This window comes from Gigantopelta aegis, chromosome 15 (genome assembly GCF_016097555.1).
Source record: "Gigantopelta aegis isolate Gae_Host chromosome 15, Gae_host_genome, whole genome shotgun sequence".
NCBI classification, from domain to species: domain Eukaryota; kingdom Metazoa; phylum Mollusca; class Gastropoda; order Neomphalida; family Peltospiridae; genus Gigantopelta; species Gigantopelta aegis.
The window spans coordinates 2,663,580-2,676,986 of NC_054713.1; the positions used below are offsets into that span (position 1 = coordinate 2,663,580).

Genomic DNA, 13,407 nt, shown 5'->3' on the forward strand with positions numbered 1-13,407 from the left:
TTGTGCCAGCTAATTTGGCTAGGTAGGCCTATATGCAATCTAATTAAAATTAGCTCCACTATTACGTGTGGATCTAAAGACAGCCAGTTGGAGCTCATGTCCACCAATCAAAACCTTACTTGCAGAATCCTGCCAGTGCTTTTACTTTTGTCGTTTCACCGTTCCCTCCCCGGGTTGGAATACGTGGTCTGTTCGAGTGCGTAGGGTGGATGTTCCACCCAGGGAGTCACGGGTGTCACGAGTTAAGCATCGTATTAATTACTTAATGCAAGTTGATTAAATTTTGTATTTATCTTGACCTCTTATCCGGTAACGGTGCAGGGGGTGGGGGTCAAAACCCCTTCTGGCGCTAGTACATTTTCTTCCCTAAAATTAAAAAAAATATTTTTTGGGAGAGCATGACTCGACCTCCCCCTATAAAGTTCGTTCGCAACAACCTAGACCCCCTCCCCCGCTAAAATTCCTGTAGGCCTACACGCTCCTGTTCATGCGTTCGCCCGCAAACACACGTGTTAAATCCGTAATTTATTTTGTACGCTGGTCCGGATAGTGTTCCAGTACGAATTTACTTTCAAATCTCGTCGAGTAACGCAAATTCTCGACCTCTCGTGTATTCCATTTACGGACGCCGGTTTGTTGGAGCAGGTGAGGATTTTGACGAGGTGGCAATGTATTTTCTATGTATCCGATTTTGGTTTCTTTGCTTTTAAAATAATTATTAAAGTCGCATTCATATTTTGTTTAACCGAATCGAATTCGAACTAGGCATTTTTTATGTCGCCGACATCGGAAATTTATAGGCCTATCAAGTATCAGAATTTGGGGGGGGGGGGGGGTAAATATTTTTTTTAGTTTTTAGGGGAAATAAAAATATTTAAATATATCTCAAAGAAGGATAAATATTAGGCTCAAATCTGCAATAGAATATGCAATTAAGCATTTTTGTGTTGGAGTTGGACGCCCTTGTAAGTGTCAATGTCAGCTTTCAATGTCAAGGACAAATCCGGTTACCTGCAACTGTTGACCTTGGTGCATTTTTTTAAACCTGGAATTCCCAGTTTGTATTATATAACAATGCATAAAATAACTATGATCATCTTATTAATTTATAATTTAGTTGTTTAGTTTGTTGTCCACCAGTGTGAAGCACTACCAAAGCTTTATATAAATATTAATTTTGGGCCAATGTTTTAAAGTGCTGTGCCAGATGTATGATGTATTGAGCTATATCAATCAAGATATTATTTAATATGATTAGAAAATTAAAAAACAAATTGTAAAAAAATTATATACCGGTATATTTTCCATTTAAAAATATTCCCCTGAAAAACAGAACCAGCTGAATTCGTTAAAACAAATACAAAAGAAAACATTTAAAAAAAAAGAAAAAAAAAAAGTGTCTTTAATGCTTGCTAACGTTAACAATATTATAAAAGAACTGAATATTAGCCCCAGTACTGAAACAAAATACAGGGGCGTAGCCAGAAATTTTCTTAGAATTACGCACGCCAAAGGCGTGCCTGAGCGGGGGTATTCGGGGGGCGTCCCTCTGTGAAAATTTTGAAACTCAGGACGCCTGTAGATGCATTTTTAAAAATCTTTTTTCGAATCAATTTTAAGAGGATATTTTATAGAACAATTACAGCCTCCCTCGACCTATTCCCGGATTTTGTTTTTGCAATACGTACTGTGCGTAATGAGCGCTACGCCTTTGAAATAGATAAATACTCATTTGTAGGGATTCCTTTTTGCGATTTGCGGTGGCTATGCTACTTTCACTTCATCGATGGTACTTATATACTACAGTGACGTTCCAAATGTGGGTTTTTTAAAACTCATTATGCGATGTTAGTATTGTTCAATTTTTGTGACACTTTTGGATTCCTGTTTACGTTAAAACTGTTTTTAACATATGTAAAATTATAGCCAATCCAATAGTATGTCTACAAGCGGTCCGAGCACATTTCTTTAAAAATGTTTTAAAACTGTAGACTGTCGCAAGTTACAACTGTTGCAATATAACGTTGTTTACTGGTTTGCTGCGCAGCAAGTATCTAAAAATCTGTCTAAAACATTTGTCGGAATACCAGTAGTATGTCTGCATGAATAAACTTCCTGTAATTGTGAAGTTTGCCAGTTTTAATTTCTGAACGTTTACAGATCATGACGTAACCGATTTGCGGTTCGCGTAAATTTAATTTTGCGTAACCGACACGCGAACAGAACGGCGGTTCACGTGAAATATTGTGCCCTGAACTGGCTTGTTGGCTTAAACGAGATATGGGAATACCATGTGTTATGGCTTTTAAAAAAAGATGCCGTACCAACAATTTTTCTGCGACACAAAACAAATGACAACAAGCCGACGCCATCCACACCGAAACAACCTTGGGGTGCATATCGTCAATGTCCCAAATTGCGTTATGCTTTCAACTCCGGTCAAGTTTGTTTTCTCATGCACGGTTCGTGCAATCATCGAGATCCGATTTGTTGTCGTTTGCATCTCGTTCATTTGTGAGATTTTTCTTTACAGTTCAAGAACATTAAAACAATAAAGTACAGACAAGTAAGTATCTATAGCCTAGTCCGTCCCATCCTACAAAAATGTAGGGTTTTTTTGTAAAAAGAGAAAAAAAGAAAGAAAAAAAGAAGCTAATTTTGTATGCATCTTAGAAAACAATCGGCTCAGAAATAAATGACTTGTAAATTCCATAGTATGATTAAAGGCGTTCCCTGTAAAACAGACTATAAATACATTAAATTAATTTTACTATACCTCCCACAGAGAAAACCTTTTTTCAGAGTATGACAAATATTTTGAAAAGTCACTAGCCACAGGGCTAGTGGGTTTGTGAAAACCACTAGCCCACCAAGATAAAGCACTAGCCCAAATTCCTGATCAATTATAACTGGATTTTTATATAATTTTTGTAACATTACACATTTACGAGTATAACAGTAAAATAAAACAAACACTTAAATCATGTTGTAACTTTCAATTTTTTGTCGTGTCGTACGTTTTGTCTTTTGTCAAGTGTGATCCATCGTCATTGTCCCGTTTTCGTTTTTGCCCTCCCCCCGGGGAAAAATAATTGAGCAAACTCTTGGTTAGTATCTAAACACACTATCAAAATAATTAAATTTAAATGAGGGTACGACAGTGTGACACACAGTAATAGATGGTTCAGTGTATTTGGTAGTTGGTTATATATTTAGGGCCTACTATTTATGTCGCCAGGAACGGTGATGCCAAATACAGGGCATTATTCCGTGTCAGACCGATATCAAAAGAATATAATGGCGACATCTAATCCGTTGTTAATTGATGAACAAAAAAGGTATTATCTTGTATCGGCAGCTGTGACGTATTATCCAAACCGCTACACGTAATAGGCCAAGCCGAGTCACTGCATATGCGGTTACCATTAAAGTAAATTGTTTTCCTGATTGCCGATAACCACATGTTAGCAAAGTGTTAAATTAGAAAACAATAGGTAAATAAAACAAACACTGAAATTCAAAGCATGGCTGGGGTTTACTTGATTGAGATTAACCTGTCGTCGCGATTGGTGATTTCCAAGTTCTTAGCCTAAAACATATGTGCGAGATTAACTACCACGTGACATGTCTAACCAATCAAAACATGCATGTCATTAGACTTTATTTCCTGTGCCAGAAACTTGAAAGGGAAAGGTAAACAATGCATGCCGTAACTGTGACAATGTAGAGACAGCATGTTACTGCAGTTTGCAGACCTAGCTCAAGTGGATTATTATTATATACTGATTGCGTTGTTGATATTATTCGATGACAAACGTCACAATCAAATTTATTAAACGAAATTTCAGCCGAGAGAAAAAGAAAGAAAGAAAAAAAAATCCCACGATCGAGCGATGACGAGAGGAGGGGAGAAACCACTAGCCCGCAGGGGCTAGTGGTTTTGCGTTTCTCACTAGCCCGAACTTAAAAACCACTAGCCACGGGCGTCAGGCTAGCGGATTTGTCGAACTCTGCTTTTTTCATACTATGGAATGTGCTATAAGTTATTTATTTCTGAGCAGACTGTTCTGACAACTGTACACAAAAAAATAGTATTGTTTTGTTATTTCCAAAACACTTTTCCTTTTTTTTTTTTTACGTCAAACTAAACTGAAATTATTCACACAAAAAAACATCTTCATAGATGGATGGGACGGACTAAAAGTCGTTTTTGTTTATTTTTTAAAATTAAAATAAGTTATTTATTTCTAAGCAGACTGTTTTCACAACTGCACACAAAAAATAGTATTGTTTTGTTATTTCCAAAACACTTTCACTTCTTCTTTTACGTCGAACTAAACTGAAATTATTCACACAAAAAAACATCTTCATAGACTAAAAGTCGTTTTTGTTTATTTCTTAAAATTACCGATATCGGGTTCACTTGACTCGTAGAATTCGTAGAGTATTAGAACATACAGTGTAGCAAAATAATTCGCACGAAAAGCTGAAGAACAAAACAAGAATAAAAGTTGTAAATTAGTGGTAAGCTGCCTCCACGACCATTTTCATCGTCATCTGTCAGGCCGGTGGTTCGTCGGAAGATGTTCTAGGTTCAAACTGGTACGGTATTATTTGTTGTGTTGCACAAATATTAGTCCAGTCGTCATTACTACACTATTCATCATCGAAAGAAGAATCGCATGATCAAGCTTGGCAGTTGTTGACGGTCCCACTTTCGCTTGCACTGGAAGTCATCTCGTGGTAGGTTTCTGTGAATCGCGTTCCCTTCGTGACGTCACGGCTATTTAAAGGCAAATGTTTTTACCGAGAATTTTACTCGGTCGTTTCCGGCAGTGTTCTACGGGAGTGATGTTTTAATACTTTTATGGGGCATTTTCATAATTATTGATTTACATATCGTAAATTATTATTGCAATGAATTAAGAAAGCATTTAATTGTGGAATTTGAAATTTTAGTGTATGGTCTGGCACATCACTTTTAACTACATGATTATGATAATCATAATGTGATTATTATACCATCCTCTCAAAGACCTGGAATGTGAAAACTAAAGAATTCCCTATGTCTTCTCCCACCCCCACCCCCATCTGAGGTATTGAATTATTAGTTATCAACTGAGTATTGCATTAAGCATTGCAAACGATGAAGTGTTACGGTTTGGATTCACAGAAAATATCTAACCCTAACCCTAATCCTCACCTTCACCCTAACCCCTAACCCTAACTAAAAATAATAAGAGGTGGAAACAGGGCGGATGTTATACCAGATTCGAACTCGAAAAGGAACATTTTCTTTTTCAGAATCTTGATTAGCTTAGTTGCTGTCTTTGTAGTCAATTGAAAATTGATTAGCATCTACTTTTTAATGTTTTAAAATTGTGTAGCAATCTATAAAACTTGCATAACGAATCATGACACGATACTAAACAAAATGCTTCCTGCCAGTGAGACTGTAGCCAAGCACTGACCACTCGACTGCAGAGAATCGTAAAAAAAACCTTGCGTTTTAATACTTATAAAGCTCATATAGGTGTATTGTGACAGAATGAGCTGAACATTAGGGAACAAAACAAATGTAATTCCACATCTTGTCTTCTGTGATAAATATCTTTAAAATAATCCTTGTCGAGAACATTTTACACAGAATGAGAATATCCAAAATGACCAAGTTTTTAAAGGCAAAACAGCGATATAGGATTACGAAATAAAGCATGTTGGTTTTGTAGAACAAAATGTTTTAAAAGGTATTGTATATAGCTATTTCTCACCCTCACACTAATGTTTTTTGGTTTTTTAAATTTGTTGGAGGAGTGGGTTCACGAGGATAACTTGCCAGGAAAGGTGTGTTCATATTCGCAAAGTATTTTTTGATTCAGTGTTCGCATGTCTCATGAACACTGATCAGATGCCCTGGAAAAAAAGCCTTTAAATTGTACCTAAATTTTTCCAAGACTGAAATCAAACTTACATCAATGCTTATTAGATGTTATAATTTATAACAAAATGCAAGTCTGTGTAAAATTAATAGAACATGGAAGTCTATCATCACCATATTTTTTATATATGTGGCCGAGTGCATAAAGCACCCTCACACAAAAACTTCACAAGTTTGATATCGATTATATTCTTTAATCCATGATGATGACATATAGTTGTAATGTATATGATATGGAGAGTTTGCGCCAAACATCTTTCTCTTGCCAGATATTCTCTCTCTCTCTCTCTGAACTGTCTTTCACTCCAGTCACATTGATAACATCACGCACACCTGACCAATACTGGCAGACCATTACTGTCTTGGGTTCCTTAAGATGGCCCCAGTGACAGTGTTCACCATATATATTAATGTCCCAAGTGTCTTGGAAGAATTTCCCAAGTACCTTAAGTCTAAATAAAGAGAAATAAACCTTGGATGCCTTAGTGGTGTTCATGCATGTTTAGTATAATAAAAGATTATGCTGGGTGCTTTAGTTGAACCCCTCACATATATTACAAGTTCAAAGTTACTTCCCTTACCACAGGACTACACGTATTTCCGTTTTGTTAATTTGGTGAAGATGGGTAAAATTGTGTTGAAATTGCAGATGAATAGTGTGAAGCACAAATTGAATAGTCAAATATAAAGAATTGTCATATACATGTAATAGTGTATGCATGTAATGTCATATTTTGAGGGCCTTAAAAAGTTAATTTCTGACTTGAAATGGCTCTTAAAAGGCCTTAAATTTGATTGCTGATTTGATGTCGTAGTGCTTTCCAGACAGTTCGTCCATGGATGATTTGTCCACTCGATGACTGCATTTTTTTCAAACATATTAATAGTTATTTCTTTGACATTGTAATCGTTTCTTAACATTATTTTGTGGTATACTATAACCAAAAAAGTAAAATAGTTAGAATTCAACATTAAAGGGCCACACCCTAGTTACGTTTATTTGTTAACCATTACAGCGTTGTTTTTCGCTATTAAACCCCATTTTTCACAAATAAAATTGCACTTTACTTACATTTTATTATTTAGAATACACATTTCCATTCACTTGAAGTGCTTTTTGGTAATCCTGATGTTTGTAAAACCACGAAATGCATTTTTTGCATTTTTTCACAAGACGTGTTGTCGAGAGAAAAACGTTAAGCGAGGTCCAATTTATTTTTAGAGGGGATATTTCCATTTCAATGTCACAGACGTTGGTATATCACGTGACCGTTATCATTTTGGTTCGGTTTGTTTTCTCGTGCACGGTTTGGGCAATCAACATCCGATTTGTTGCCGTTTGCTAGTTGTTCATTTGTGAGATTTTTCTTCACAGTTCGTGAACATTTTCAGTAACAATAAAGTTCAGACAAGTAAGTGTCTCAATACAAAATGTTACAAACCCTTAAAACCAATAATTTTGCTAAGTCTTACGATATCTGGAGAGGGGATACAACCAGGACAGAACAGTTGGAATATGTCCAGGAGAGGTGAAACGAACGCACCCCAAGTCTGAAATTTGTCGTGACGTAGGCATTGTTGTGCTTAGAGCGACATCTACCGGTGACATCAGAATACTAACTTTCAAAATTATTTCAAGCAATTGGGACATGGGGATTCCCATGGTATTTATCGATATAAAACCTGCTTTTTCACTCCATTTGATGAAAACTTGATCTAAGTGTGTTACAGGTTTGTAGATTAACCAAATTATAATTTATTTTTGCTGGATGGAACTAGGGTGTGCGGCTTTAATATCCAATTTTTATTAACTGTATTCATTATCATGCGGACGATTCGTCCACTCGCTCGTACATTATCTCACGTTACGATGTGGTAAATAGGTCGGAAGACTTTATTGCCCCCAACACCCCACCCCACCCCCCTATGTCATGTTCTCCTTCAATGGCTTAAATTCTATCCACTGTACCCTCCCTCGTCACATGTTATCCCCATATGCCTAATAACCGAAATAAAATAAAAACTTGTCTTCAATTCCAATTTAATTAAATGTACATTAAAAAACAATTCAACAAAACAACAAATGTCATTCAAAAGTTAACATATTTAACATATTTGACATTAGTAGAAATGAACAAGCGAATGTTTTTGGTCAATTAAATAGTGTAGAATCGATGAATGGTATTTCGTCGTTGTTAACTGCACTAATCACTGTAGGAGATTATCCATTCAAATATCACTGGAAGAGAAACGTCCAACAGTCAGCCGACTAATGAATGGATAATCTCGCAACAGCATGAATCAATTCTTTGGCAGTGATTTCGTCATTGGTGTATGCTGTTATTGTCATTTCAAAATTCAATACTTACTGGCATTCCAAATATGGACCAGTTGTCCACCTTCCACACGGTGCTTCGAAGCCATGACGTTCAACACTTTTGGCGGTATGTTGTTTATACTGCATAGTCTTTCGAACTGACTTTCTATGTCATCCGCTGGCAGGTATGGCAGGCACAGGATCTGTTTAAGAAATTTGTGTACGCTGCCCCTTTCGTTGTAAGATTTCTCAAGCCCTTCCTGGTGTATTCTTTTGAATACAGCTTGTGTCCAGTGGAATAGCATCCCTAAGAAAAGTAAAGTATTATTCAGTTTATTTACTTTAAAAAGTAAAATTATGCAATTTATGTAGTAGTAGACTACAATAATTATTTTAACCTGATGACAACCATATGTAAAACAACTGCAAAAAAACCTAAAGTAAAGTATAATTTTAATCGACTTTTTAATAGAACTTTTATGACATACTTTTATTTCCACCTCAGGTAGAATTGCGCGTATGCAGCCCACTTTACTGCTTCAAAGTCTGAGACAGTCCTTTGGACTTGAGGCTGGAGGTCCATTTTTCCCAGTAGGGCACTGAAGACCTATAAATTATGAGAAATGTGAATTAGAAATTCGTTCGTGAATGAAAGGAAAATGATAATGTTGTGTAACTATAAATATGTTGTACTTTAGGTTTAAAATAACTGATTTAACAAAGAAGAGATGCTGTCAATATTTTAAACCGTTTTATGCTTACCTCTAAATAGTCGACGGTCTGTCACCGTGACATCAAGATGACTGTCAAGGGAACCTGGGTCAGCACCTCTCCCGATCTGACGAAGGCATGGAATCCGAATAACTGGATGAATGGGGGCGACGTAATAAAAAGCCAGTGGACAAATCAACTGCATCCCGTCGTAGTGACTCAAATTGTGTGTGTGGGAAGACATTAAGTTATAAGATTCATTGACATCAAACAAAGCTTGTCCGCTTAAAAAAGTTTTGCGGGAACTGTTAGTGCATACAAATTTCCACTTACTGATGGTATTATGTAACAAAACAATTATTGACCACATCTGGACAATAATAGGTTTTATGAACCCATTAGATCCAGACATTTTAACATGTTTATAAGCAAATAATTTTTTTAAACCAGGTGGTGACTAAACTGAACAGTTGAATTTTAATGTGATTTGATTGGCTGAGAGCTTAAAATTTATCATGAGAAATGGGACATGTTCTAATAGGTACAGTTACAACACGACTTGTCGTTCCAATTTAGGTGTTTTCACAGTACGATTCCATCGCATGCGACAAGTCAGTATCTAATCGCATAATGAGAACGCCCCTTTAGGGTTAAGATGCAGTTACAAGAGTGCACTTGAGGTGATCTTAGTGCTACGATTAATTCTTGGGAGGGAGACAAAGAGAGAATTGTATTTAATGATGCAACTAACCAGTTTTTATTTACGGTTATGTGGCATTGGGGAATTTGTCAGTGTATAATGGTTAAAAAATTGTAGATCTTTGCAAAGAGATTTTATATAAAATTTGTATCTATTATACATTAATAAATTCCAAAAAGAGTAAAATAAAGAGGATAACGAATGTAAATAATTTGTAATGTATATATACTATAGATCCTGAAATTTATGCGATCATAATATTAATGCGAAAAATGCGAGTTTGTATTGTTCGCATTAATAATATTACACATTTATTTCATTGTTTTGTATGTATCCCATGTTATTAAAACCACTTCTTTTTTCTGTTTTTTAAATATATTTATAAAACAGAACTGGAAAACAATTCATTGTAGGCGAGATAGACTTCTTGTTGAATAGTCCAGCAATTTATGTGTCACACGCTATTAAGACAAAGATTCTAATACATTTATCAAACAATTGGAGCACAATTCATTGTAGACGAGACAGACTAATTGTCCAACAGTCCAGCAAGATGCCAGCCACGTGTGACGATTGCAGGGTCTTTGGCAACCCTGTCAAAAGCTGACAATATCCATCGCGGGCGAATTTGTTTTAGCACGCTGATACTGCGGCCGATCGTTTCTTTGTCTTTACTTTGTTGGAATACAGTTGTAATGGTAAAGGAATACAGCTGTAATGGTACATGTATGCTAATTTTTAGCCAGATGTAGGTAGTTATACACGTTACGTAAATGATTGCTGCAAAAATATGCCATGAGTTGATCTCGCCAAAATAATATGGACTAGCAAGGTTAACTGATGTGTACACAGACATGTTAGTTGATCTAATTGAAGACAGACGTGTGGTGTTGTAATCTGTCCCACAGGGAACGCTTGTTTTTCATATTATGAAATTTACTACTTGTTATTTATTTCGGAGTCGATTGTTTTCCAAATTGCACCCAAAAGTAGTATTTTTTTATTTATTTTTCAAAAAAAATCTTTTTTGTAGGATAGGACGGTCTATAGGAAAGTGAATTTTTCAAAGGGAGGCCACTCGCATTACTTTTATGTCGCATTTTAGTCTGACCACCATCGCTTGCATTAATTTCAGGATATAGTCTGTTCTTTTATCAATGTGAGTAATCTTATCTTAATTTTGCACATTTCATCCAATCAGAATCTGACAAATCGAGCTGAAAGATTGTAAAAATTTACATTATGAAGAATGTTTACTTTTTTCTTTAAGGTTTGAAAAAAAGTAGATCATCATGGGTCCCAAAGTTGGAATCAATGGGTAAGTTTTACAATGAATCTTTTAGGTAAATTTTTGAATCTGCATGTAATCACAGCAAATAAGCTGAAAGGTATTTCCGCCATTGGCGCTAACACAGCATCAGCTTAATGTTGTATAAATTCAATATGTATATGTATATATAGGTAAAACGGGTATGGCACCATACCCAAGTTTATTTTTATTTTTTAAAGTAACTTTTTTACAAAATTAATTATCATAACTGTATGATTTTCTTAATCCTAACCCTAGACTTATCCCATTTTCATTCGGAGCGATGCTCCTCATACTCCCTGTTGACTGTGGTTGCATTGAATTCCATGGTGCCATACCCAAAATTTTCTTTCTGGCAGAAACACTGACTTACACTTTTGGTAATTAGTACTAAGTAGAAAATCATCTGTTAAAAAGCAATGCATTGACAAAATGCATTATTGCTATATGAATTAGGAGAGATTATTTTGAACATGTTAGGTAACTCGTCGCGTGAGAGCTAAAAGGTTGGAAGTGGCAGATACGACCTAAAACATCTTTTTTGCATATTCAGAATCCCCATCCCCAATTACATATTATCATAAAAAATTGTAGCTGTGTCCCTAATTGCATCCTTATACAGAAGGATTTAAATGGTAGTTTGTGAATCACAGATACCAATTTGCACGAAAATAGACATAACCTGACACATACGACTTTCCTCCGATTTGCTTGCTGTCCATTACGTGAACATGACTGGTCATGTGTGGTAGATACACCCTTTTTAAATACAGTCCGTTATATAATTATGTCTGACATAAGTCATGTGCCAAATACGACATATGTATTCTTTGATATCGGTCTGTGATAAATATTACAAATGCGAAGTACAATAGAGCATACATTATGTCAATATTTTTATGTGCTTGAATCCTAAAAATAATGACTTTTGTCCTGGTGAGAGCCCGGTTTATTTAAGAAAAACTTTTGGTACTGCATGCACCGAACCATTTGGCAACAGACAAGAATGGTGTCTGTATATAAATAGGAATTGCAGTAACATTAATGTTTGTATGGTTTGCTATTTTATAAACAACATGTTTTGGTGAATTTTCTTGAAAAACAAATATCTATTTTGAAATGTTTTTAATTGAAGCAGTTTTCAACATGTAATTGATATCTGTAGATAAAATTCATAATAATGTTGTATGTGGCATATACGACCAAAGTGCAAGCATAATCATACTGATTTTGGATCTACATGTATTTAATTATATGTTACGGTGATCAAGTTCCGTCTTTCAGCTGCCTTTGAAGATCTACAGGATTGCCCTAATGTAGGCATTATGGATTGACAATATTGCTCATACAAACGTCATTGTAAGTTATCCATGACAAAGTCCAGAAACAAAAGACAGTGTGATTAGATGTACGGTTAAAAGGCAAATAAAGTGAATGTGGCCTCAACATAAACGATAGCAAGATCTATGAACTTTGATTAACTTTACAGTTAACAAATATTTGCCACAGAATATCTGTCCTGAGTCAAGACCCCCGATCCTATCGGAGTTCGGACTCAGGATAGCCGTGTTCGAAACCCTAGTGGTATATGGACTATGGACACGTTAAACCAGTTACTAAGTTAAGCTAAGCAACAATGGTGAACATGACACAACACACACACCAAAACATTAGCACAACATAGCATGCACAACAAAAGGTGAACATGACATGGCACACACAACAGGACATGAACATAACATAGCTCACACAACAGGACATGAACATGATCACTTAACACTCAACAAAACACGAAGAGAACACTGCACATAACAGTCTGGAGATATCACTGAACACACATCATACATAACCTGGAGAGATCTCTGAACACAGTAGAACCTGAAGAGATCACTGAACAACAGGACATGAACATGATATATAGCATACACAGCAGAACTTGGCACATCAATAACAAGACCTGAACATAACATAGCAAAAAGCTGAACATGAGAAAATAATCACCATAGAAAATCAACGTGACATAGCACTTGCGACAGTTTATTTGTTTGTTTTGTTTAACAACACCACTAGAGCACATTGATTAATTAATCATCAGCTATTGGATGTCAAATATTTGGTAATTATGACTTACAGTCATCGGAGGAAACCAGCTACATTTTCTTAATGCAGCAAGGTATCTTTTATATGCACTTCCCGCAGACAGGACAGCATATACCACAGCCTTTATCCAGTCACTTGCGACTGAACCTGAACATGACGTGGCACACATAACAGAACCTGAAAGTGACATAGTACACACATCAGAACCTGAAGAACATGATAGAACATACATACAACATACCATTATCATGACATAGCACACACAAGAGATTTAACATATCACTCTCAACAGATGCAGAAAATAATTTAGCACACACACAGAAACCGGAGGA

At 35.9% G+C, this 13,407-nt stretch overlaps 1 protein-coding gene across 1 annotated transcript in view; it reads left to right on the plus strand.

Annotated features, from left to right (window-relative positions):
* The first annotated feature begins 554 nt into the window (after window positions 1-554).
* LOC121389934 (glyceraldehyde-3-phosphate dehydrogenase-like) overlaps window positions 555-13,407 on the plus strand; it is a 32,330-nt gene continuing 19,477 nt past the window's right edge. The window contains exons 1-2 of the mRNA XM_041521603.1: window positions 555-645; window positions 10,937-10,984. Coding sequence (XP_041377537.1) covers window positions 10,959-10,984 — 26 coding nt within the window. The 5' untranslated portion in view covers window positions 555-645; window positions 10,937-10,958. The remainder of the gene's footprint in view (window positions 646-10,936; window positions 10,985-13,407) is intronic.